The 23,806-nt window shown below is 39.1% G+C and overlaps 1 protein-coding gene across 7 annotated transcripts in view; it reads right to left on the bottom strand.

The window, feature by feature from the left end:
- Positions 1-23,806, bottom strand: part of Rbms1 (RNA binding motif single stranded interacting protein 1) — a 202,168-nt gene that overhangs the window by 107,538 nt on the left and 70,824 nt on the right. For 2 of the 7 annotated variants that reach the window (XM_076866789.2, XM_076866792.2), the window contains exon 1: positions 14,710-15,122. The exons of the other annotated variants lie outside the window; for them this stretch is intronic. In XM_076866789.2, coding sequence (XP_076722904.1) covers positions 14,710-14,778 — 69 coding nt within the window. In that variant the 5' untranslated portion in view covers positions 14,779-15,122. Of the gene's footprint in view, positions 1-14,709; positions 15,123-23,806 lie in introns of those variants that run through there. 7 annotated transcript variants of the gene reach the window in all.

The raw sequence follows: 23,806 nt of genomic DNA, 5'->3' as shown, positions 1-23,806 counted from the left end.
AATAATAAAAAGGGCTGGAGATGTGGCTCAGTGGTTAAGCACCTCTAGGTTCAATCCCCAGTACCAATAAATAAATAAATAAATAGATAAATAAATAAAAATAACCAAAGTAGAATTGATTACATAGATACATGAAGAATGACTTCCCAAATAGAACCAAACAAAATAACTATTTAGACAAAATTAGATTCCAAACCAAAACCTTTTGACCAAAGCTATACATTAGACCCACCTTCACATGGTTTGATTCTGTGCTTATCTTATACTGACTGGGCTAATAAGTATCATTATTATATGGTTTGGGTTTTGTTTTCTTTCAATTCCTTTTGTGCACCTTTTGGTAAAAGAGCCAACAAAGAAAGAAGGATACCATGGATCAGAGATCAGCCAACTTCTGCTCATAGCCAGCTTTTGTCCATAAAGTTTTATTGCAACACGGCCATGCTCACATTCCATCTATGGCTGCTTTAGAGTTGAGTTGCAAAGGTGTTGCTGAGTAACCATGATAGACTGTATGATATGCCAAGCCTAAAACATTTATTATCTGGCCCTTCACAGAAAAGCATTCGCTGACTCCAAGTATAGATAGTCCATGAAATGCATGAGTAATTCCTCTGTAAGCCGTAGTGATTGTTTCCCCTGATTGCCAATAATCCCAACTCCACAAGTACTTCTTTCCAAGCCTACTTCATATGATTAACTAAAGGACGATGAAAGAGGAAAAGACTCTTAGAATCTGAAATATCCTCTTTGCTTGAATCCCTTTTAATGTTATCTAGTTTTTCTACATCATTTTTTAAAACCAGAACCAAATTTAGCAATAAACTAATGCTAAGAACATGGAAGATATAGCTCCTTTTCTTCTCTACACTGCCTCCATACCTTAATAAGCAGTTTAATACAGTCAATTAAATATTAGGGTAATCCTAAGGGGGCAGCTGACACATGCATGCATGCATATGCATGTGAGTGAGCACACACACACACAAACACACACACACACAAAATCAGCTGAGAATCTTATTTCTATCCTGGAATCAAATCAAATGTACCTGGAAAAAAAAATCACCTAAATTCAGGTCAATTGGAGAATGACTTCTAGAGGTTAGATGTGTTCTTACTACTCAGTTCTTAAACATGTGAACCTTGTGGCATTCATTTATGCTTTATATGGTTCTTCATGTCCCTGTTCCATAGCCCCTATGAGATTGAAAGGTTGAGAACAGGATTACTGTTATTCTCTTCAGGAGCTAACACAGTGCTTGGACCAGAATGGACTCTAAGATATTGATTGAGTGAATACTAATCTGACTTGGATTTGTTTGAAAAGGACCAAACTGCAATAACATGACATACGGGTGCTAGTCTTAGCTTTGTGATGCTGAGACATCCTAACCTCCCAAATGATTACTGCGAAGAGCTGATCTTTTTGGTAATAACATTCCATACTTCTTTTTTTCTCTTTCTTTTTTAATGTTTTAATTTATTTTTTTTCTGTGCTTCTTGACTGATAATACATGACACAACAGACATTCCTTCAGACATTTCATCCCAAATACTAGTATCATGTCATAGCATTTATACAGGGCAAAATTTCATGTTGTAGACACAGAAACAGGTATTGAGGGTCTCTGACAACACTACTTTTCTAAGACAAATAAGAACCTTAAAATAAATAAAAAGAAAAGTGCTACAAGTTAACAACTGGTATCCAAAATATCTCAATTATAAGAAAAAGCAATAAAGTTGTCATTCAGATTTTTCAAGAACACATAGTAGTATGCTCCAGATGGACCTCAGCAATAACTGTGGTCTCTTCTGCACAGGAACTTACACCTAGAAATCACAGAGTAAATTATGCATTCTGTAATAAGTCAAGCAGGAAGGGGCTAAAAAAATATGCAAATGTGTCTATCCACAGCCAATTATATGTGAAAGAAAACTAACTTAGAAGGCAAAAGAGTACTCATTAATAATTAGAATGTGTGGGTTTTCCAGATCACTGATAATTTAAACAGATTGATTTCTCAAGTCAGTTATCTTGATTTGGTAGATGTTTTAAGAAGCAATGAAACAAGCAGGAAAATTGATTTTAAGAGAAATTAAAAGCAAAAGAGAAGTAAAAGTTGACCGACAATAGTTAATTTTGTCGGAAGATAATAAGGAACATACCACTGCCAAAGGCCAACTTGATTGATTTGAGAATGATTAAAAACAAAAACAAAACCCTCATGAAAACAATTCTGAAGCCCTATCAAAGACATTGTTTTAAAAGATACAGAAGATATACTCTTTAGAGTTCATTGGAAAAACAATGATGTGAAGTGTTGAATATCTGGAAAGGCAAGATGACGGTAAGTTGGGCAGTGTGGAGTCAGCAAACCTAGGCTTCACAGGCTAGAAGACTGCACAAATCACTCAATGTCTTTGGATTTTAATCCCTTTTGGGTAAACTAAACTGGCTGGATCAGACAACCTCAAATACCGCTTCCAACTCCAAAATGTAAAAGGTTCCTTTAAGTAAATGTTTCCCAAACTGTTCCAAGAATACAGTTAGAAAATATTCTAGGATTAAGTGGTTCCATGATCAAATAATTCAAGGAAAACAATGAAATACACAAAGTTGGACAAATGTCTTTACTGCAGGACTTCAAAGACTTTTCTGTTAATTTATACCATTACTCTCCTAGGCAATACTATATAGTATGTAGTGCTTCCCAAGTTTTTTTGAAAGCTGAATATTTTAATTCCTGGAACACTTTCAACATTTAATAGAATCCAAGTATCTTAGTAAACATAATTTGGGGAAAGAAAAACAGCTTTAAACAACAAACTTCATGAATTTAAAATCAGATGCTAAAAGAAGCAGCACTCATAACACAGTGTTTACGAGTCAAGGTAAGGCATGTTATTTCACATCAACTGGGTTAACCCTTAAGTCTGGGAAGTCAAGATTGGATAAGAATCATTTCTACTCTCCCAAGGAAGGCTGAATTTTTCTTTTTGATTTTTCCTATCACAAAATATTTTCTGCTGTGAAAAGAAAGACTACAGCCTTTTCTCCTTATTGTAATTGTAGGATTTCCTTGACCTGTCCTCCACGATCCTCTGTAGGGTCAACTGACTTTTGCTGAGACCCCTCAGGGAAGAAGGGGAGAAGTCAGAGTATCTAGCCAGGAGGGTGGTGTCATGTTCTGTCATACATATGACTTCATCTAGCCACCTCAAAAAAAAAATCAAGTAACTAAGAGCCCTAGTTTTGCCACTGAGAAAATTAGGACTAGAAAGTCTTAAGAAATGTGCTCATGGTCATAGAAATAATAAGTGATGTTGAGATCCATATGCACATCCACCTTTTTTCTTCCATAGCAATTTATGATGATTTGCAATGGTTTGATAGTGTTTTTAAAACTTCAGCTTGTAGTTCAGGTTTAAAAAACCTTCTTTTTGATCTGTGGTTCACGGTGGTGGAAGTCTGTTTGAAATATGACTTGATTTACACAAATATTACAACAGTAATTATATAGAGACATAATCTATGCAAGTCACATTTTAATAAATATAACTACCTGCATTCTTAGGTGGTGCCAGACAGGCATATATGTATTAGTCATTTATCCTTCAAAATATCCAACAAGTTATCATTTGTTCTGCAGTGCTGGGGATCAAAGAGGTAAAGGTCTTGGAATTACTCTACCCTCAAGATTTGATCTCAAACTGACAGTCCTTTTCCCCCTACCTTTGTCCAAGGGACTTTTCTTTGTATCTTATCAGAACCTCCCCCGGCCTCTCCCTATTCCTGAAAGGTCATGAACTTTGTTTTCACAGGTCTCCTTAACCTTCATAATAATGCTCTCTATTTTCCCACTACTCTCACCTTACCAATGCCAAGCCCCATATAAGCCGCTTATATGGGGTACAGCACCACTCCCCTGACTGCTGAAGAATGGTCAGAGTATCCTGCTGACTCAGCCTGCCGCACCCTCACTGCGGTTCACTCATCTTTTTACTCATCTCTGAATGCTCACCAGCTTCCTAAGAACAATTTCAAAATCTTTAGTCACACTCCCTAAGCTGGAACTCCATCTTTTTCATCTTGAAAAGATGACCTAACCTCTTTACTTAAATGAAAGCTCTGAAAGGAGGAGTTTGACTGCTTTCCCCCTCCTTCTCACCATCTCTGACATAACCCATCTTCTCCTTCCCTATCGCAGACAGAAAACTCTGAGGAGACTCCCTTCCTGTAAGATTAGCCTACCTTGGGGCTGGGGCTGGGCTGTAGCTCAGTGTGGTAGAGCACCCTGCCTTGCCTGTGTAAGGCACTGGGTTCGATCCTCAGCACCACATTAAAAAATAAAGAAAGAAATATATTGTGTCCATCTACAACTAAAAAAGATGATCAGCCTACCTCAATCTCTCCTTTAAATTTTTTTAAAAAATTCATTGGAGCATTACAAGTAATGGGATTCATTGTACCATATTTGTGCCTGCACATAATTTGATCAATTTCATTTCTCAGTGACTTCCTTTCCCCTCCTTTCCCCACTCCACCATCTGCTTGTTCTACTTTACTGATCATCATCATCATCATCATATTATTATTATTATTAAATTAGTAAATTATAATTAATGTCAGCAGGATTCATTGTGGTATATTTTGTATATAGACGTAGCATAACTTGGTAGATTTCATTCCCCATCAGTCTTTCTTAAGGCTAGAACCTGTTTCTAACTATTCCCTTTTTTCCTAGGACCTTCAACCACTCAGACGCTAAAAAGTTCTGCCTTCAGACTGTGGCTCTCCAATCAGGAGGGACTCTCTTTTCTTTTGGCATCAGACTTTCCAAAGACATGCCCTCTTCACTTATCTTTTTTGTCAGTTTTTATTTTTGAGGTGGGTCCTGTGTTGCCAGTTATCTTACCTCAGCCTCCAGAATGGCTGGGAAACGCAGGCAGATCATAGGCACTCTCCAGCATGCCGTTACTCATCTACTCTTTAAGTCCTCTGGAATGTGGTTTCTCTCAACCCACTTTGCTGCCCCCTCATATGCATGGTACTCTAGTGAAAACCGTATTTCAAAGGCATACAAAGACCGCCCGATAAATATTTCCAATGGTCTTTCACTGGACCTTTGTCTTCCTTGACCCCTGGGCAATCTTTAACAAAGATGACCACCTATCCCTGAAGGGGCTCTGCCTTGGCTTCCCTGACTAAGGATTCTCCCAGTGCTCTGTCATTTCTGTGCCCCACTTTGCCAAAGGTGCATGCTACGCCTTTCCAGGATAGAACCTGTGTTCCTCAAGACAGTTCTCCTCTTGACCACCCCTCTCTCTGGAGTCCTTTAATCTATCCCCAATGCTTCTTTCTCCAGGACTCCAGTTCTACAGGTCTCACTGCTTACTAAAATTTCTGCCTGGGACAGTAAATGAGGAAGAGTAATGTGTGATTTGTGTGGTCAAATTTAAAAGGTCAAACCAAACTTGTTGCCTTTCCCCAAAAACTCTTTCATAGCAATAGGGTAGATACTCTCACCCCTTCACCACTCTCACTGCTTCTGCCCAATTCCTGTGGAGGTGGGAGACATTTTGACCTATCCAGAGCACCTGCTATGCCATGGATGTTATAGATAATTGTGCAGTTACAGACAACACCTATTATCAAGAAAGAGATTTGTTATGTGTACATTTAATTCCAAAGAATATCAGGATCTAGGGCAAAAGTGAAAAATACATGTACCCATGTGAGGCAGCCTACACGCTGACTTCAAGGCAAACCCAAGGAAACACACACACACACACACACACACACACGTTTACAACACATTTGCTAGATCCAAAATGAGTTCCTACAGTGGTTCTCACCAGGAACATGATTAGCACTTAGGCTGGACAATTCTTCCTTACAAGAAATTGACCTGGACACTGCAGGACACTTTGCATTCCTGGTGCCTGAATGTTGACTACTACTAGAATTTAGAAATCCTTCCCTTATTTATTTTAACATCTAAAAAATGTAGAAATCTCTGCAACAGGAGGCTAGGTTCTTGAACATCACTGAGCCCAGAGCAAGCAAAGTTACAGTAACTTTTCGTTTTCCCAATCATTTAACACTGGAAACTTAGGAACTTCTTTTCTTAAAACCCTTACATCCCCAATCAGTAAGTCACCAGCCCAATCCTGTCCATTCTTTCTATACATACTTGACTCTGTTCCCTTTAATACAATCACACTGCCACTACTGCATTCTACATCTTTATTTCAACTGTGACGGTTTCTAAACTCGGGCTCTCCTCTCATCCATTTTAGCAAGTTTAATCCTATTGTCCTCCATCCTCTAATATCTACCCTGCATCCAGCAGGGTATTACTGAATTACTCACAATTCCCCTGAGAAAGTCCATGTTTTCTATCTTCAAATCTTTTGCTGTAATGTTCATTCCACTGAAATTTCACCTTCCATGATGCAACAACCTCCCACCTCCTGAGTAAGAAATGTTGGCATCATCTTGGAGTTCTTTTCCAAATGCAGTCAGGCACAAAATCTTTTGGAGGACACAGACCCATTGGATCAACTGTTAAAAGCTATGAATCTCTACCCAAGAAACAGTCAACGTACGAAGTAGTTTACATACAATTTTAGGGGTTTCATGTATTCAAATATCCGTAAAAATTGGTGCATCTGCAATTAACTGCCTTCTTTGGAGCCTCTCAGCTGTTTCAACAGCTAGTTCACCACTTGCTGGACCAGCTTCTTCCCTGACGAGCAACAGTACCTCCCTGCCTGCCAGTTTACTTCCTAAGAATTCACATCAGTTTCAAAGACCACTTAAGTTAAGGTATACAATAATTCTATAACTATTAATACAATGTTTCTATTAAACTTTAAGTAAATCAAAGGAAGGAATCTATTCTCTTGGAGTGTTTGATACATTTTACCCACAAAACTGAGAATACAAAGTAGAAAAAAAAAGAAGCCTTTTAAATATTTGTACAGGTAGGGTTGAGTTGGTCAAAAGTGATCTTCCAAAAAGCCATTTCATAAGCAGTTCTCCAAAAAAAAAGCAGAGAGACAAGGCACAGAAAGAAATGCTAGGTTATGGCACTGACAGGAAGAAAAACCTGTGATCTAAGAGTCTGAGTTAATGTAAAAGAGTGAGATTATGTATCTGCTCCCAACCTACACAGATCCAAAACAATGTAACTTGTAGATTTAGTGAACTGCTCCATCAACTAGCAAAGAAAAACCTAAGCCTGGCTCATTGGTTCTTGCCTGCAATCCGAGCTACTCTGGAGGCTGAAGCAGGAGGATCACAAATTCAAGGCCAGCCTTGACAACTTAGCTGTCTGGAGTGAGGTGTCAAGGGAGACTCGGGATGTAAGTCAGCAACAGAGCATCCCTGGGTTCAATCCCCAGTATAGGGGTGGGGAGAAAGAAAGAAAAAGAAACAGAACCTAACAAGGTAACTCTGTTCTTCTCTTGTCTCACTGACTCCTCAACCTCCTTCTCCATCTCCCTTTCCTCCTGTCCCCTCAAGCCTGAAACTCCCCCTGGGTTGCACACTTAACAATTGCTTCTACAGTGCAGACATTATCTATTATCATGTACTTCTTACTCACTGTTCCATACAAATTAAAGGCACTTCTAAGAAGCCACACCTCCCACTACACTGCTTTTCAAAAAACCAGAAACTAAAAAGGAAGTTTTGCAATGAAGAAACTCATGAGTAATCATAACAAAATACAGCCAAAGGATTCTGACATAAGTAGAACAGTCTTGGTCTGTCACATTTAATACAGAAATTAAATGTGTCTATGTGTGTGGGGAGGGTATCTGTCTCCGATACTACTATATTTAAATGTAGCTGTGAGACCAATAAAAACAGATGATTGTGAAAATTCCTCAATATTTAGAGTATTTAAAATAGTGAATCTCCTGAAAAGTAATCTAGAATATAAAATATCATATTTATAAGTATATTGCCCCTCACTAACCCATACAGATAAAAAATAAAAAACATTTTCAGGACACTGATTTAAGAGTTTAGAAGGCCTGTTTAAAATAGTTGTAAGTGTAGGAAAAGATCTAAGTTAGTAAATATAAAGAGTACCTATCAGAATAATTTCCAAAAAGATGGCATAGAAGTTTGCAGGAAGCATAAATAATAGAAAATCATAAAAAAATAACAAAGGATCATACTTCAAAACCCAGGCTTGAAACAAGTAGTAAGTAGTGCTCCCGCCCCTTTTTTTTGCATGGACCAACCTCAACCTCCCGAGTAGAGGTGACCACAGGCATGTACACAGCACCCAACTTCACGCTACTCAATGAGATTCTCAACAAGAAAGAATTTCTTATGGTTTCACCACAATTTTTAGGCATTAAAGACAATAAAAATTTCTAGACTTGTTTCCCACTTTGTCTTCTTGAAAAACCAAAGTTTTATAGGCTCACTGTACTGTAGGCAAGAGGTACTAGAAAACTGAAAAAGATGTAAGGAATGAAGAAAAGTAGTCATTTGTGATTCTACAACAGAAGAAACTAGTTGTTAATATTTCGCTATTTCTTTACAACTTTTTTCTCCACATTTTTTTATTGGTGCATTATAGTTGTACGTAATGGTGGGATTTATTGCTATATATTAGCACATGCACATAATATAATTTATATATATTGTATAATAACAATATAATTTGGCTAATGTACATTTTTTAAAGTTACATTTTTGAACCTATTTTGTATACATAATTAACAAACTCCAAATAATCTTACTCAATTTATACTTTACTGATCTGAAATATACTATGTTTAAATTAATAAAGTGGAGGTAACACAGATTTTTACTTACTAGGATACTACTCTGCATATTACTGCTTCATTAATGTGATCCAGAATTCAGTTTCCCCATTTAATTGTTTTTACCTTATCCTAATTCTAGATTCCAGGAAAAGCTTTCTTACCTCTCTACAGTACATCAATCCTATTTTAAAGTTTACAAGGCTTTTAGAATGTGTTAAACAAAGCATTCTGTACAAATGCAAGTTTAAAAACAAACACCTACCAAACACCTATAGCTGTCCAAGAATTAAAAAGAAAAAAAGAAAGAAAGAGTTTATTTCTGAGTAATACAAAGATGACATCTTTAAAAATTAAACAAACAAAACAAAGAAAGGAATTTTGGAACAATAATGCATAGTACCAATAGTTAAATCTGTCCATTTTCAAGGAAATTTAAAAGGTAACATTTTCAAGCTAGGAGTGATTAATGCTCTTTTTACCTTTTGCATTTATATATTTTCATTTAAAAAAAGGAAAAAAGAGTTGAAAAACTTTCCTTCTCCAAAGAGAAGGCAAAATGTGCAACAAGAGCATACTCCATGAATAACTGTTCAAAAGTGGGGGACCCACTTTTCCACATTCTTTTGGTTATTTTCTTAAAATGCACTTGAGAACTTCATTCTCAACCTCCAGGTACTTACCCCCTTGGAGGCAGCCCACATTCTAAACACAGTCTCTTCTTGGAGGTTGTAAACATGGCCCATTCTTAGGAGACTGCTTCAAGGTCTCCCAGGACCACACAGAGTCTCCTAGGACCACCTGCTGTTGTTTGCTCTATGGGGACATTAATAATAATAACACCTTAGAAGGATTAACAACAATAACCCTGTGAATTGTGCACTATTATATTTACTTAGTAGAAACTGGGGCTTAGGGAAGCTAAGTGGAAAAGCAGGCAAAGGGTAGGGCCATTACTTAAGCCAGGGTCTTCCAGTTAGATTGACCAAAATGCCTTAAGAAACAGTGAAATCTGCATTATCATCAGGGCTTAAGGAATATGCTAAGAAACAAAATTTTAAGTGGAAAAAGTTAGAATGGCAGATTTGATAGGCTATTTTATGATTAGTTCTAAAAAGTGAATTAGGTTCTCTGAGAAAGTGTTACTGGATTAAGCAAATAAAAATACTCAGCATGACAAAATATTTGGTATATTTACACTAAAAAAAAAAAAAAAGGAAAAAAATGTGTGTGTGTGTGTGTGTGTGTACTTGAGATTCAAATTTTACTCAGTGTCCAGTGTGTTTTCTGACAACTCTATGAAACAAACAACACCACTAATAAATTGCAGTGTTATCATTCCCAAAGCTGAAGCCTGGGCCAACCCGTGGGCCGAATGTTTTGGGAGGCCAAGTAAAGGGAAGTGTATTGGCTATGGCTGTTCCTGACAGCTTATTTCTCTTCTTCTGGGTAGGAGCCACAGTCCTTGACCCCCAGAGACCTGACTTTCACCAATGAGGCCACTTAATTTCACTGCCCATTTAATTTCCAGACCCTTCTCTACTTTACATGGATGTCATGAGATTTAAACATAACTGAGGTTGAGAGGGGATTTCATACTTATATACTAAAAAAAAAAAAAAAAAAATAGTTTATTGGCGAGTACTTTAGAAATTTATTCTCAGAATCTGGGAGAATTCAGATCCCCAACCCCCAACCAACCAAGAAAGTGCTCAAGAATAAAAAATTCCCAATATTTGGTGAGCCCACTTGACAATAGTCTCTAAAAAAAGAAGAAAAAAACAAAAACTAGAAATGTGTTTGAAGTGAACTATGGAAAATGCAGTGAGATGCCAAAAGGCGTGCCCAGCAGAAAAAGTATGCAGTCACAGAGGAAGAATTCTATACTTCCCAAAAGGGCATGGATAGATACTTAAAAGCTAGTCACCTTGAATCCCAAACACAGAAAGAGCGTGATGAATAAGAAAAGAAGACCTACTTACATATACCAATTTAATTTCTGGCTACTCCCCCTAAACCTCCAATCTCTGTGGCTTGAATATGTTTACCTTTGTGTAAAAAGCAACAAATTGGGATTGTTCATCCAAATGTTTTCTATGCTCAACTTTAATCTTCAAACTTTAACAAAACCCAATCTACTAAACACAAACTGCTGCGAACAGAAACTGCTTGAAGAGGATTAATCAATAGCTTTGTATGTCATCCTCTAAGCAAGGCCAGACACTGAATCACTGTTGAATTCCTCACGTGCAGCTACACCCAGTTAATCCTCAAGAAAGCAGCAAACTATGTAAATGTACTTAAACTAGGGAGATAAGTACTTCACTCATCAAAAGTTAGAAACATTTACTAAGTATAACTATTAGGAAGCAAGACCATTTGTAAAGATATACATACACATGCGCGCACACACACACACACAAACACAAGAATTTTACATTCACTGTGCGTCCTCCAAAAGTCTCACTGTAAACCACTAGGACTCGTACTATTTAGCAAAAAAAAAAAAAAAAAAAATGCTTTGCTGCATGCCGCAATTTGCAAAAGTCAAACTGTATGACCTCACTGAGTCAAGTATCTGAAGAAAGCAGTTCCAAGATAGAAGGAAACAAAGAGAGAAATAGTTAATGACAGAATTAAAGACAACTAACATAAAGGAAAAATGGAAATATCCATTTTCTAAATTTAAATGCTTTTAAGTATAAAGATTTTTCCCCCTTTCAAAACACTAAAATATTTTCACAACTATAAAAATCCTGGTAAATAGTTTTTATTTTGGTTGGGGGCTGGGTGCTGTTTTCATATAGTTAGGCTGTATCTACTTAACGAACATCACATACCTCAATGTCATAGTCTAACAGTAACAGGATGAACACATTTCTCCAATGAAACCTGAACCAACAAACTTCATCTAGATACTGACACTGGGTTATCACTCCACTCAAAAGCATCTTCCTTTGACCTGAGCTGAGCAGGTGTATGTCTAATGTGCTCACAGGCCTGTGATGCAGGAAAATCCTGTTCATCCCAGATGACTCTGGAGATGAGTACTTCCTGGTGCCCTAACTACACCATGTGGGGGCAGGAGGGGGATGAGCACCACCCACCTCTGCTATGACTGAAACTGGATGACTCCTATATATGTCAAATGTAAAAAGGTTTAAGAATTGTACAACCATGAACTAAAGCAATATTTTGACCTCAATGCTTCTTCTAAACATCAGACCATACATCCAGATCATATATTCTCTGTATCCTTCACCTCCCATCTCAAAACCTGAAACCTCTCACCCTTCAAAGAGTGGGAGAAATCCCTAACCTGGACTCCTGAGACTAGAAGGGTTATAGGTAACAATACAGAGAAATTTGGCATGAGTTTCTACTGAGATGTATACATGAGCAGGCAGTTGTAGTGTGGTGGATTTAAGGGCCTGATGACCAGGTTTCAAATTCTGGCTCTGCACTTTGGGTTGTATATGCGCTGGGCAAGTTATGTATTCTATGCTTCAGTGTTAACTGAAAATGGGAATACCAATATTACCTGCCTCATAGGACTTTCCAGATGACGAAATCAGTTACTACACAGAAAGCATTTAGAACGGCAACAAGTAAGGTTCTCAATGGTTGATAGCCTCTACTATTACATATGTATAATAAAAGGGATTTGGACCCATTTTTCCCTAAAGGTGATTTTTAAGTATTTCTTACATTCAGTTCAATTTTTTACTTCAAGCAAATTATTAGAAATCAGCTCTAATGACTGACTTTGCATTTCTAGATTAAAATCAAACCACTTTATATACCTAAAAATTGCCAATTCTTTCATCAAAATGAAGAGACTAAGTGAACTGCAAGGTGCAAGCTTAACATCACAAAATCTTACAAAAAACATTAATTAGACTTCCCATTTAGGCTAAGCCAGGATGAGATCATGAAGTCACTCATGGTAACCAGGTCCCTGAGCTGGAAGTGTGCTTTTCCAGTGAATGGCTAAATACTAACAAAAGAAACCTTTGACTCAAATACCACTGGTACCCTGGGTCTTGTGTCTGTATAATGCCTACACATTCATTTCTTTCTTTGCCTATAGAAAAAAGAAAGTCTGTTTGTTTTTCTGATTCAGTCAGCCCTTTTAGTCTTTGAATCTAAGGACAGCCTTTTGAAAAGAGAGCATCTTATCAGCGTGCTCCAGCCAGCAGGCTGTCCCCCCTCCACACACAAAACCTCCAGCCCCTCACAGCAAAAGGCCTCGCCCTCAGAGCCTTTTCCCATTTCAGAGCTAACACCCCGCCGGGTTTTGACAACAAATAAATGAATACACAAGGCCCTAACATAATTAGCCATCTTTTCAGGTAGAGTGAGGTGGGTGAGAGAGGAGGGGTTAGGAGAATATTTATTGTAAATTGGCTTCACTTACCAAGTTGATCTTAGTTGCTGCATCTGAGGATACTTATTTTAAATGAAGTCACATGAAGTGAGTTTAGAGATGCCTGTTTACAAATCCTGACAATTGTGGCATATACTTTGGCCAAGTCACCAATGCAGATTTTATTTTTTAATGAAAAGGAACTTCTTAACCCTGGTAAAGTTCTTTTGACTTGCAAAAAAGTAGGGCACACAGACCACACTGTGAGTTTACTGTCTTTTTAAGGGAAAGTTAACATGTAAAAAACCCAAAGACTAGAAAACATGACTTTTTGACATTCCCCAAATGCTTGCAGATATGCTTATGCTAGCACATACTTTTTGAAAATTACTTTGAGAACAAGAACCAAACACCATCCTGTGAATGTCTATAGGAAGGTGCAAAGCATCACTGTCATCAGTCATGATCTTAATAGAACCACAGTCTGCACCAAAGGACACAGTTCGCTGGTGTCACTATTGGGATGATAACTTAATTGATTTGTCTCAGTGGAGAGGGATGTAGACACGAGATTTATTTTGAAGAAAAAAATACATGCAATTCTGTTTTTGTTTTCTCAACAAGCATTTTGCCACTGACCTCTAAATCAGTTTAACCTTTTCTAAACACAACTGCACATTTTTTACATAATTTAAAGCTAGATTTTATTATTGCTGCTGTTGAAAGGCTCTGTGAGATTTATCACAACATGGAATCGGTAACCTTTTTAAAAAAAAAAAAAAAAAAAGAGGTGAAAAACAAAACAAAAGGCTGCAACTATAAGCTCCCAGCTCCACTCCTTTTCCCGGCAGGGGATTTTGATCTAACCACTGAAGTGCCTTTAGAGTTCAATCTGTTAAAAAATGTATGAAACGGTATTAAAATAGGAAAAGGCATGTGTATGACTCAGGCTTATCCCAGTATCTCTGCAACTAGGTTGTCACAGGATTTCCCTGTGCTTCTGAAAACTGAAAACCTTGAGAAAGTGACAGTAGAAGTTCCTGTTTCTTTTTCTCTCTCTTTTTTTAAATAAGAAGGGGGGCGCGCGCGAACACACACACACACACACACACACACACACACACACACACACGTCTTCCGGGTTTCCTACGAATCAGACAGGTTCTTTGAGGTTCCAAGTGAAGATTGCAAACCAACGTTACGACTTATTCTAGTACTCCTCTGCACACAAAGGTTTCAAGGAAAACCCCAAACTTGTTGCAGGGTTGGGCGAAGCCCCCGGCCCGGAGCGCTTCTGCTCTCGCCACCTCTCCGCCCTTTCCTTTTCCCCTTCCCCTACGTCCCACCCGGCCCTGGTCGGCGGGGGCGAGGGCATCTCCCCTACTAAGGTCACCAGCCCGAGCCGTCCCTGTCGGCCGCCTCTTTCGGAAACAAGGTCACCGCCCAGCCGGGTCCCTCCGAGGAGGAGCAGCAGCGCCCGGCCAAGCGCTGCCGCCCTTTGTAAAGCGGGGCTCGCCGGCCTCCGCGCGGCATCCCCGCCGCCGCCTCACCTGCTTGCGATAGGGCGTCCTGCAGTTGCTGTTGCCCCCGGGGTTGCCGCTGCTGCTGGGGAAGATCATCGCGGCGGGAGCGGGCGGCGGGCGCGGGGCAGCCTCGCCGTGAGGGGGAGGACGCAGGGAGGGGGACGGCCGGGCCCGGGGCCGCGGCCGCTCTGGGAACTCCCTCTCGCCGCGCGGCGGCGGCCGGCGGGGGCTGCAGCTCCGGGCTGACTTCGCCCTCGACCTCCGCACTCGCCTAAAAGTGCGGCGCGGAGCCGGCGGACGGCGAGACTCGAGCAGCTCCTGGGGCCGCCGCCCTGCGTGCCATGGACTGGAGTTCGCGCGCGGAGCTGGCGGCGCCGCGGACTCTCCCGGCGGCAGCGGAGGAGCAGCGCCGCCGCGTCCCCACCTACCACGGCCTCAACCACCGCCCCGAGAGCGCGCCGGCCGGGGGCGGGGAGGCGGCCGCGCACCGCCTTGCGCCGCGCCCAGGCCCACCCGCGCCTCCCCGCCCTCCTGCTGGGCGCGGCGCCCGCTGCCCCGCGGGCCCGCAGGTCCCCGCGCTCTCCCTCCGGGTCTCCGGACCGGGGCCTGGGCTGCGCGGCCCGGGGAGCCGCCGGCGCCCCCGCTCTGGTGCAATGGTTGGGTCTGGCAGCCCGCATGCCGCACATTCCTTGGAGTAGGCAACCCCCCTTCCTCCGTGTTTCCCCCTCGGTTCTCTCCCTAAGCACCCGAGGCAGCTTTGCACCTCAGCTCGAAGCCCCTTTTAAGGGCATCGCTTCAGGGATCACTCTGGCACCTGGGTAGGAAGTGAACTGGCCCCCAGATTTTTTCCCTTTTCTTCCATCTTTCGTACTATTCCCACCCCTGAAAAGGTGCGATAATTACTCCTACTTGGAAGAACAAATCAGCCTTGCATCAAATCCCTGCAAATCTTCCTTCCCCCATTTCACACACTAAAATTTTAGCGGTGGAAACAGGTCTCCACTCCCCAATCCATCACCCGAATGCACACGCTAAAGTTTTGAAATTTTATTCCTATGCCTTAGTTGACAAGCTTTCCTTCAAGAGGAAAATATATTAAAAAAAAAAAAAAAAGACAATGAAAATCATTTAAAGTCATCCCTTGGTAAGACTTCTAAAAACTTGAATATTGAACACTTCTTTGGTTTGATCATTAGATACTACACAAATGTGTTCTTTTCAAGGGACACAAACTCCCAAGAAAGGGACAAAGGGAAGACATAATTTCCTTTGTTTTCCCGTTGAAGTGATCTAAAGCTGCTCCTCCAGCTGTTCCTTTTCTGGACCACCTTTCTTTAGATGCATCAAGCGCCAAACCTATGCAGTGCAGAAAGCCTCTGCAGCAACTGGTCAAACAGAGCATGCCATTTCTGGTTAGGCCACCGGAACAGGCTTGCCATCTTTCAAGCTGACCTGCTCCATGGTGAGTATTATAAAGTATTATCACCGTGGTAAATGTTACACAGCTCTTTCCTTGGCTTGAAGACTCTCACACCTTCCTGGAAAGGCCCATCTGCTATGATAATGAAAAATCCTAACTTGTCTAAGAAGTGAAGGAACTCAAGTTCTGTTTATCACAGGGAAAACAAAGTGTCCTAAATGGACATCAAGTTTCTAGCAAACCTGTGCCCATTCGAAGGTTTTTCTGGCAACAAGAAATTGGAACATACCCATTCCAAATATCCTTCTGGTGATTTAGTAGGTTGCTTCCACACTTCCAAATAATCACAACATTGGCCTACACAACTCACCAGAATTAGCAAATCTCATTTGTGAAAAACAACCATATACACAAAATATACATAAAAATCCTAATTCTTTTCATGTAAAAGAAGCAGCGAAGGAACATATTTTGGGTATACAATGCACAAATAAGAACTTGCTAAAAAAAAAAAAACCTGAAGTAAAATATGTGTCCCTTAAAGTGATTAAATATTAAACAGCACATAATATTCAGATGTGAATTACTACATATCCCAGGACTATTTTCTGCAACTCCACACATTTAAAATTGTTTTCACTGTCATTTTGTTGTCTCCTTTCACTAGGACCCTCATCATAGTTATCAAGCACAGGTCTGAAATGGAAGGTTTTAGTTAGAATTGTTCAAGTGTTAGGTGCTTTTTCCAGAAAACTTACTGTTCAATGCCCCACCTTTTAGACCAGTTACCTAGGGGAAAAAGTCCATGGACAATCTCAGTTGTCATGAATGGACTCTTAGGAAACCACAATCTAAACCACAGAAGAACAGCATAGATTTTTTTTTTTTTTTTAAGCCATTCTACTTACTCTAGGGGTCGTGATACTTTGGATGGCATGCTGTTCCAGAATGCTGATGCTTGATTGGATAACCTGTAGTAGTATTATAGGCATAATTTTCAAGTGATAATAAAATTAGAATACTAAAAAAATAGTAAAATATACTAATACTAAAAGAACATTGAAAGAACTCTGTCTTTAAGACTAAAAAGGATATCTAAAAATCAACAACATGTAGTATGTTGAGAGGCATAAACAGAAAGGACATAAGGCATATATAGTTTAGAAACTTTGTTTACCAAGGTTCAGAAGTTCCAAACTTAAATAGGTCTATACTATCAACTAAGTAAAGTATTATAAAGAGAGGGAAAAGACTGATAGTCCACACTCAAAAATATACAAGGTAATAAAATCCCTCAAGTCCAAAGAATCCAATTCAAGGGAAATCACGATACAAAACCATGTGTATAACGTGTATTATCAATTACAGATATTTAAAAGTGCTCGGTTGTCGGAGTAATTACAGGGATGGATCCTGGCTTGGTTCATTTGGAAAGGTTCACTGACCTTTGAAATTCATATATTTTAAGACAGAGAAAGTAAGGAAACGGTGCAGAGAGATTGCAAATTATCCTGGTATGAATAAGGGCTTTGGAACCTGTCCTGGAGATGTACATCCTTTTTGAAAAGAGACTGAGACTTTGCTGGTGGGACTGTCATACAACATCCTCCCCCCACTTTAGCTGGTAGGTAGAGCTGTGGGAATCTGACCCCATGGCAGCCAATCCACAGACTGGCCAGTGACCTATGACCTGACTGGGATTGAAAAAATGAGCAGGGCCAATCCAGTTCTCACCCTTGGGAATTTGATTCAGTAAAGTGCAAGAGCTGAACCAGTTAGTAAAGGGGCAGAAACTGCAAGAGTGCCAGGGTAGAGCCGAGGCCACAATAAGCCAAAACCATATGCAAGCCAAGGTTATGAGGAAGCAGAAACTATGAGTAAACAGGAAGCTGACTGGCAGCAAGTAGGGAGTAGGGCACTTGGCTGCAAGAGGATGGAGGGAGCTGCAGTCCCCAGGGCTGCTTCAGCTCTTCAGACTTGCAACAGCCCTTAAAACACATGTGTATACTCAAACCCCACCCACCTCAGAGAGCTTAAAGGAATCCAAGGAACAAAGTTAAGACAGAGCCAAAGAGATCTGACTCCACATTTCAGCTTTCACTTACTAACTGCATATTTTGGGCAAGTTAGTTGACCTGTCCCCAGTCAAGACTGTCTTTACAACAATTGCCTTAAATATAGTACAAAAAGAAAAAAAAAAGTGCCAAACTCAGTGAATGGCAGCTGTTATGATTGTTTTATGGTGGGAGTTTGTAGAGTTAAGTGGGTATGCTGTGTAAATATCTGATGCTTGTAAGTCTGGCTGACTATCAAAGAACAGGAGCAAGGGTATAGTGGGAATTGATGGCAAGTAAAAAAAGCAAATTTAGTTAAGGGGAGGTCACTTTCAATGACTGTTGAATGACTAAATGAATATATTTTCTAAGGCTGTGCATCCTACACACTTAGCTTTAAAATTTTTTTTTTTTTTTTTTAATGTCTGGCAAAGGGTCTCTTTCAAGAGCCTAGGTACACTGAAGGCAATTTAAAAAAAAAATTATTGTTGTTCATTTTCCTTTAAAGAAATTATGTGTTGCAACAGAGTCATTTCTGTATGAATGGGAAGACCATGAGCAGTATCAGAGGTCATACTCTATGGCAGGAGGAGCATACAAACAAGGATAATAGGGATGGAGCAACCACTACGTGCAGAAGCCTGTAATCTACGAGGGAGATGATACATACAGGTAATGATGCCTTCTGTGACTTAAAAGACCTTGTACAACTGGAATTTGGGAATCTGAAAGTAGAAGGCATCTGTCCCACAGAAACAATTCTAAAATGAGACTTTTTCTTTTGAAATTTCTCACATCTCATTTCACTTTCACAACAGCCCTATGGGGTTGGAAGGGTTATCAGACTTAACATGCAGGTCAGGGGGAAAAGTTAGGTAAGGCTGATTAACCTATCGCAAACTAGGGTTAAAATCTAGACCTAGCTTCTGTCCTGAACCCCCTCAAACTCTGTAATTGTACATCTTTAAAAAGCTGTACAAATAATGCTACAATTCCTAGGTGAGTACTTACACCCAGACAGCACCCAAGTTGCCGTGCACCAATAGAGTTCAAAGTCAGTTTCCAGCAACAGCAAGGAGCTAAGCAACTCAGTGAGACCCTGTCTCTAAATAAAATACAAAATAGGGCTGGGGATGTGGTTCAGTGGTTGAGTGTCCCTGAGTTCAATCCCTGGTACCAAAAAAAAAAAAAAAAAAAAAAAGGAAGAGATGGATGGAGGGAAGGAGGGAGGAAACATAGGGTCAGCAAATTTAAATTTCTACTTTCTCCTGATACAAAACAGAGTTGAAAAATGCACAGTATTTCTCAAGTAGCAACAATATTTTCTCTTATTAACTATTTTGCTTTTTTAAAAAATCTGTGATTCTTATTCCAGACTTAACAGCTCCCTAGACACATATAAATATAAAAATGAAAGCACTATAATAAAATAAAAGTATACTTACAATCCTAGAAAGTATATAGATCAACATAAATAAAGCCACATTCTGATGAGTCTCACCAGAAGCCATATTCTGATGATTCTTAAATGTATCCTGGTATACAAATAGAAGAAATTTTGTCCTACTGCTGCTTCTCTAAATGGACTATTAAATGATAATAGCTGTCATTTATTGGCTAATGTCTATATTCTAGGCACTAAACATACATAGTAAACACACACACACACACATGCACACGCACACGCGCGCGCGCACACACACACACACACACACACACACACACACACACAAAAGCTGTGAGAGAAGAATGACTATCCAATTTTACTAAAGAGAAACTGGGGCTCAGAGGTTTTAAGTAAGCTGTCCCAAATCTGATACATAGTAGAGCTGGGGTTTGAACTCAGGTCTGACTCCAAAGTACCCTGCCTCCAACTACACTAATTATGGTTATCATTGCTATGAGCTATGGATGAAATCCACGCTACACTTTAACACTTTCAAGATCCTGGGCAGGGTAGTATCAGTGAACATGCCTTTTTTGCTTATGATATTTTTAAGTTACATTGAGTTGATTAGGACATAATCCCATTGTAAGTTTGGGACCATATGTGTACTGAATTTCTATTCAGATGACAATAAAAGCAAACTTTCCACTATTCAAATATATACTGAATGTAAAGGTATATATTTTAGCTCCAAACCTAGCAACTCAATCTCCTAAAGTAGTGGTTGCTAAGGTATAAATTGCAACCAAATTTATTCTATGGGATAGTTGGTAGCATGGAGTTGAGAGAAAGGCAGAGAGAACTATATTCTAGAAGTTAGGTTGGAGTTTAAGTGAAAGGTATTTTCTGAATCTTGAACTGGCACATAGTTGCCCTGAAAAAATATGGGAGGCCATATTAGAGATTAGTTTCAGTATGGGATTCATAGATGCTTATAGGCAACTGAAACCTTAATCACATTTAGGACACTTCTATCTATGGCCAAACATACTTCAATTTCAAAACAAATAATTCACACAGGAAAAGCTTTGGAGATAGAACAGTTAAAAGTTCAAGGCTCACTTGAATTTTTAACATGAATAGTATAATAAAAAAAATTTCTCTTCTTACGGTTTTCTGTAAAAACTAGTATATAGCTGTTTATTCTTTTCAACACACACAAAAAAATCTAACAAAAGGCAAAATGAATTATAAATTTGAGATTTTTTTTTAACTGTAATGAATTTGTACCTATAGAGTAAAGTCTCCAGAGCAATGAAGTCAATTGAGGAACCAGGACAAAAAGCAGCTCATTTTTCCTATATTGTGGAGTGCTGCTTCTTTCCCTTACCTAGATGTTTGCCTCAATCCTCTATATTCTTTGATTGTGGAGACATGCCTACAAGCAAGTCTATAAAAATTAAGGGTCTATTTTTCAGGATATTTAAAGATAGTTCAAGGAAGTTTTCATAAGTTATAATAAAACTCACAAGTTATGAAAGAAAGCTATTACTAGGTAATCTCTGCAATTAGTTTACCTAAAGAGCTGAAAGCAACATAATCTTCTATTTATGTCAGCAAACTATGGGCAAAGGGTTAGAACAGAGGTGAGGAAGTAACTGGCATGCTGGGAAAATTGGTCCTGTTCCACCTCCTGCTACAGGACCTGGGAAGAGACAGTACTCAGAACATCAGCAGAATTTATGAAAAACTAGAGCCCATATCTTTATATCATGGAAAACAAAATTAATTGAAATCCGGAATGACCGCCCCCTTTCCATGAGTGAAAAAATCAACTGTAGGAAAGACAACTTTGACAGTATACAGCAAACTGTACCTGGGACAAACAAAACCCTCTTGTAAGCTAAGGATGGGAAAGGGTTATTATCAGACATTCCAAAGGGGGAGAGGGTCTGTAACACAGGTTAAGTTTTAAAGCATTCAGAAAAATGTTTAAAAAGAACAATTTCTTTTCTCTTCAGTTGATAAGATCACTATTAAACTAGGTCTATTTCACCTGAAGAGGAGGATTCTAGAACAATTAATGACATCCTTTATGTAAATAAGACTGCTGAAAAGCTTTTCATTCTCCACTAAATTACAAAGTTCAAACAAGAACATATACAATTACAAGTGTGTTTCCATTCAGTTGAATATGTATGAAGGCAAATTTTCCAACATGCGGATATCTAGGGTAGAGTTCTGAAACAGGATGCGTATGGAGCTTACAAAACTTTCCCATCCTCCGTGTTCCTAAGAATGAGTAGTTCTGGGTTATCTAATACACTTAACACATGCAGCGAACTGATGACAGACCTGTGGCAAATTGATACTCCCCGGGCGAAGAGAAGGCAAATGAGGAAATTCTGGTGTTGTCATGGCAATATGACTGATCATGACATCAGCAATTCCTAATTCCAAACTGTAAAGAGCACTCCCAGGATGCTGACACCATATGAAAGATACTCTCTAGAACCACCCTTCCTCCCAATCGAACATTGGATCTAGTGACAAATATAATGATGTTTCAACCAGAGAATTATTGTTAAAATCCTGTTAGATCTTTCTGTTAGACAAAGTGCTACAAGGAAGAAATATATAACTTCTGAAGACATCTACATTTTACAGACCTATTTTATATATACCACAAATATAGGCATAATAAATGTACAAAAATGTTAACCATTTATAAACTGGACATGGTGACACATACCTATAATCTCAGCAGTTCTGGAGGCTGAGGTAGGAGGATCACAAGTTCAAAGCGATGCTCAAAATAAAAAATAAAAAAGGCTGTGGGTGGCTGGGATTGTAGTTCAGTGGCATAATGCTTGCCTAGCATCTGTGAAATACTGGGTTCAATCCTCAGTACCACATAAAAATAAATAAATAAAATAAAGGTATTATCTCCATCTACAAATAAAAAAATAATAAATAATTAAGTAAATAAATAAAGGGCTAGAGGTGTGGTTCAGTGGTTAAGCAGCCCCAGGTTCCATTCCTGATACAATTGCTTGCTTTATTATGCAAAATCTCAGGAAAGGAGGCAGGGCATGAACCTTTTACTCCTACTTTTTTTGAAAAGGAAGATAGCCTCAGGTAGGTTAGGCTACTTGACACAGATGATGAAGCCCAGAAATACAGAATTTCAGGGTGGGAAAGAATTATTGAGGGTTAGTCCCTGCACCTGGCATTTAATAAGCATTTGTTAAATATTTCAATAATTCAATGAGTGCTACTGTTTCTCCTTGGGCTCCTCAACTAATAATAAATCCATTACCTCTATCCATATTTAGCCATATCTATAAGAAAGTTCATTGTTAAACAGTCTTGACATCTGAAACCATCCATCAGTTCTACTCCAGTACTAGAATCTGACTTCTGTGTATTGTAATGTGCTTTTTTTCTGTATTCTACATTACCATAAAAGTGAGCCTGAAAAATCTCATGAGATTGCTTAAACAGTTTACAGATCCCTAATGATTTGCTTAACCTATAGTCCTGCATATGGTAGGTTTTGTTGGATGCATGAATGGTAAAGGAAGCTAGCTTTCTTACACATACAAACAGAAGGTAAAAATTACTGTTTTCACCCTCTTTTTCAAAACTATGAATATGCATGACTATAATCCTAGTGTTTTGGGAGGCTGAGGCAGGAGGATCGAAAGTTCAAAGCCACCTCAGGAACTTTGTGGAGCCATAAGCAACTTAGTGAGAATCTGTCTCAAAATTAAAAATTAAAAAAAGGGCTGGGAATGTGGCTCAGTGGTTAAGCACCCCTGGGTTCAATCTCTGGTACAAACAACAACAACAAAAAAAAAAAAACCCTGAATACCTGAGTTAGACCTAAATTAAACTGTAGTTAAGTTGGTAAAGAATATATTTTGCAAATCGCATTAAGCATAGTGAATTTGCATCCTAATCTTTGGATCACTTGGGATAATAAAAGGAATAGTAGTAAATGTTCCATTTTACATGTCACATACACGACTAAGAAGAGATTCTGTGATAAAGTAGTTTTTTTGACCTCAATTGTCACTGTCAAAATAAATCTTCTGACTTTATTTCTTGGGTAAAAGAGAATTGTCCTACTCATTTCTCTTCATTCAGTGTCCTACAAATATTTAGATATTAACTGTGCATCACACGATCTGAGATACTACTGATTGTACAATGCCTGAAGTTAGAGAGATGCTAATGTTGAAAAAAGTAAAATGACAGCAA

Source organism: Callospermophilus lateralis, chromosome 9, assembly GCF_048772815.1.
Source record: "Callospermophilus lateralis isolate mCalLat2 chromosome 9, mCalLat2.hap1, whole genome shotgun sequence".
Taxonomy (NCBI): domain Eukaryota; kingdom Metazoa; phylum Chordata; class Mammalia; order Rodentia; family Sciuridae; genus Callospermophilus; species Callospermophilus lateralis.
Note: the sequence above shows the minus strand (reverse complement) of the source record. Positions and strands in the feature narration are given on the sequence as shown.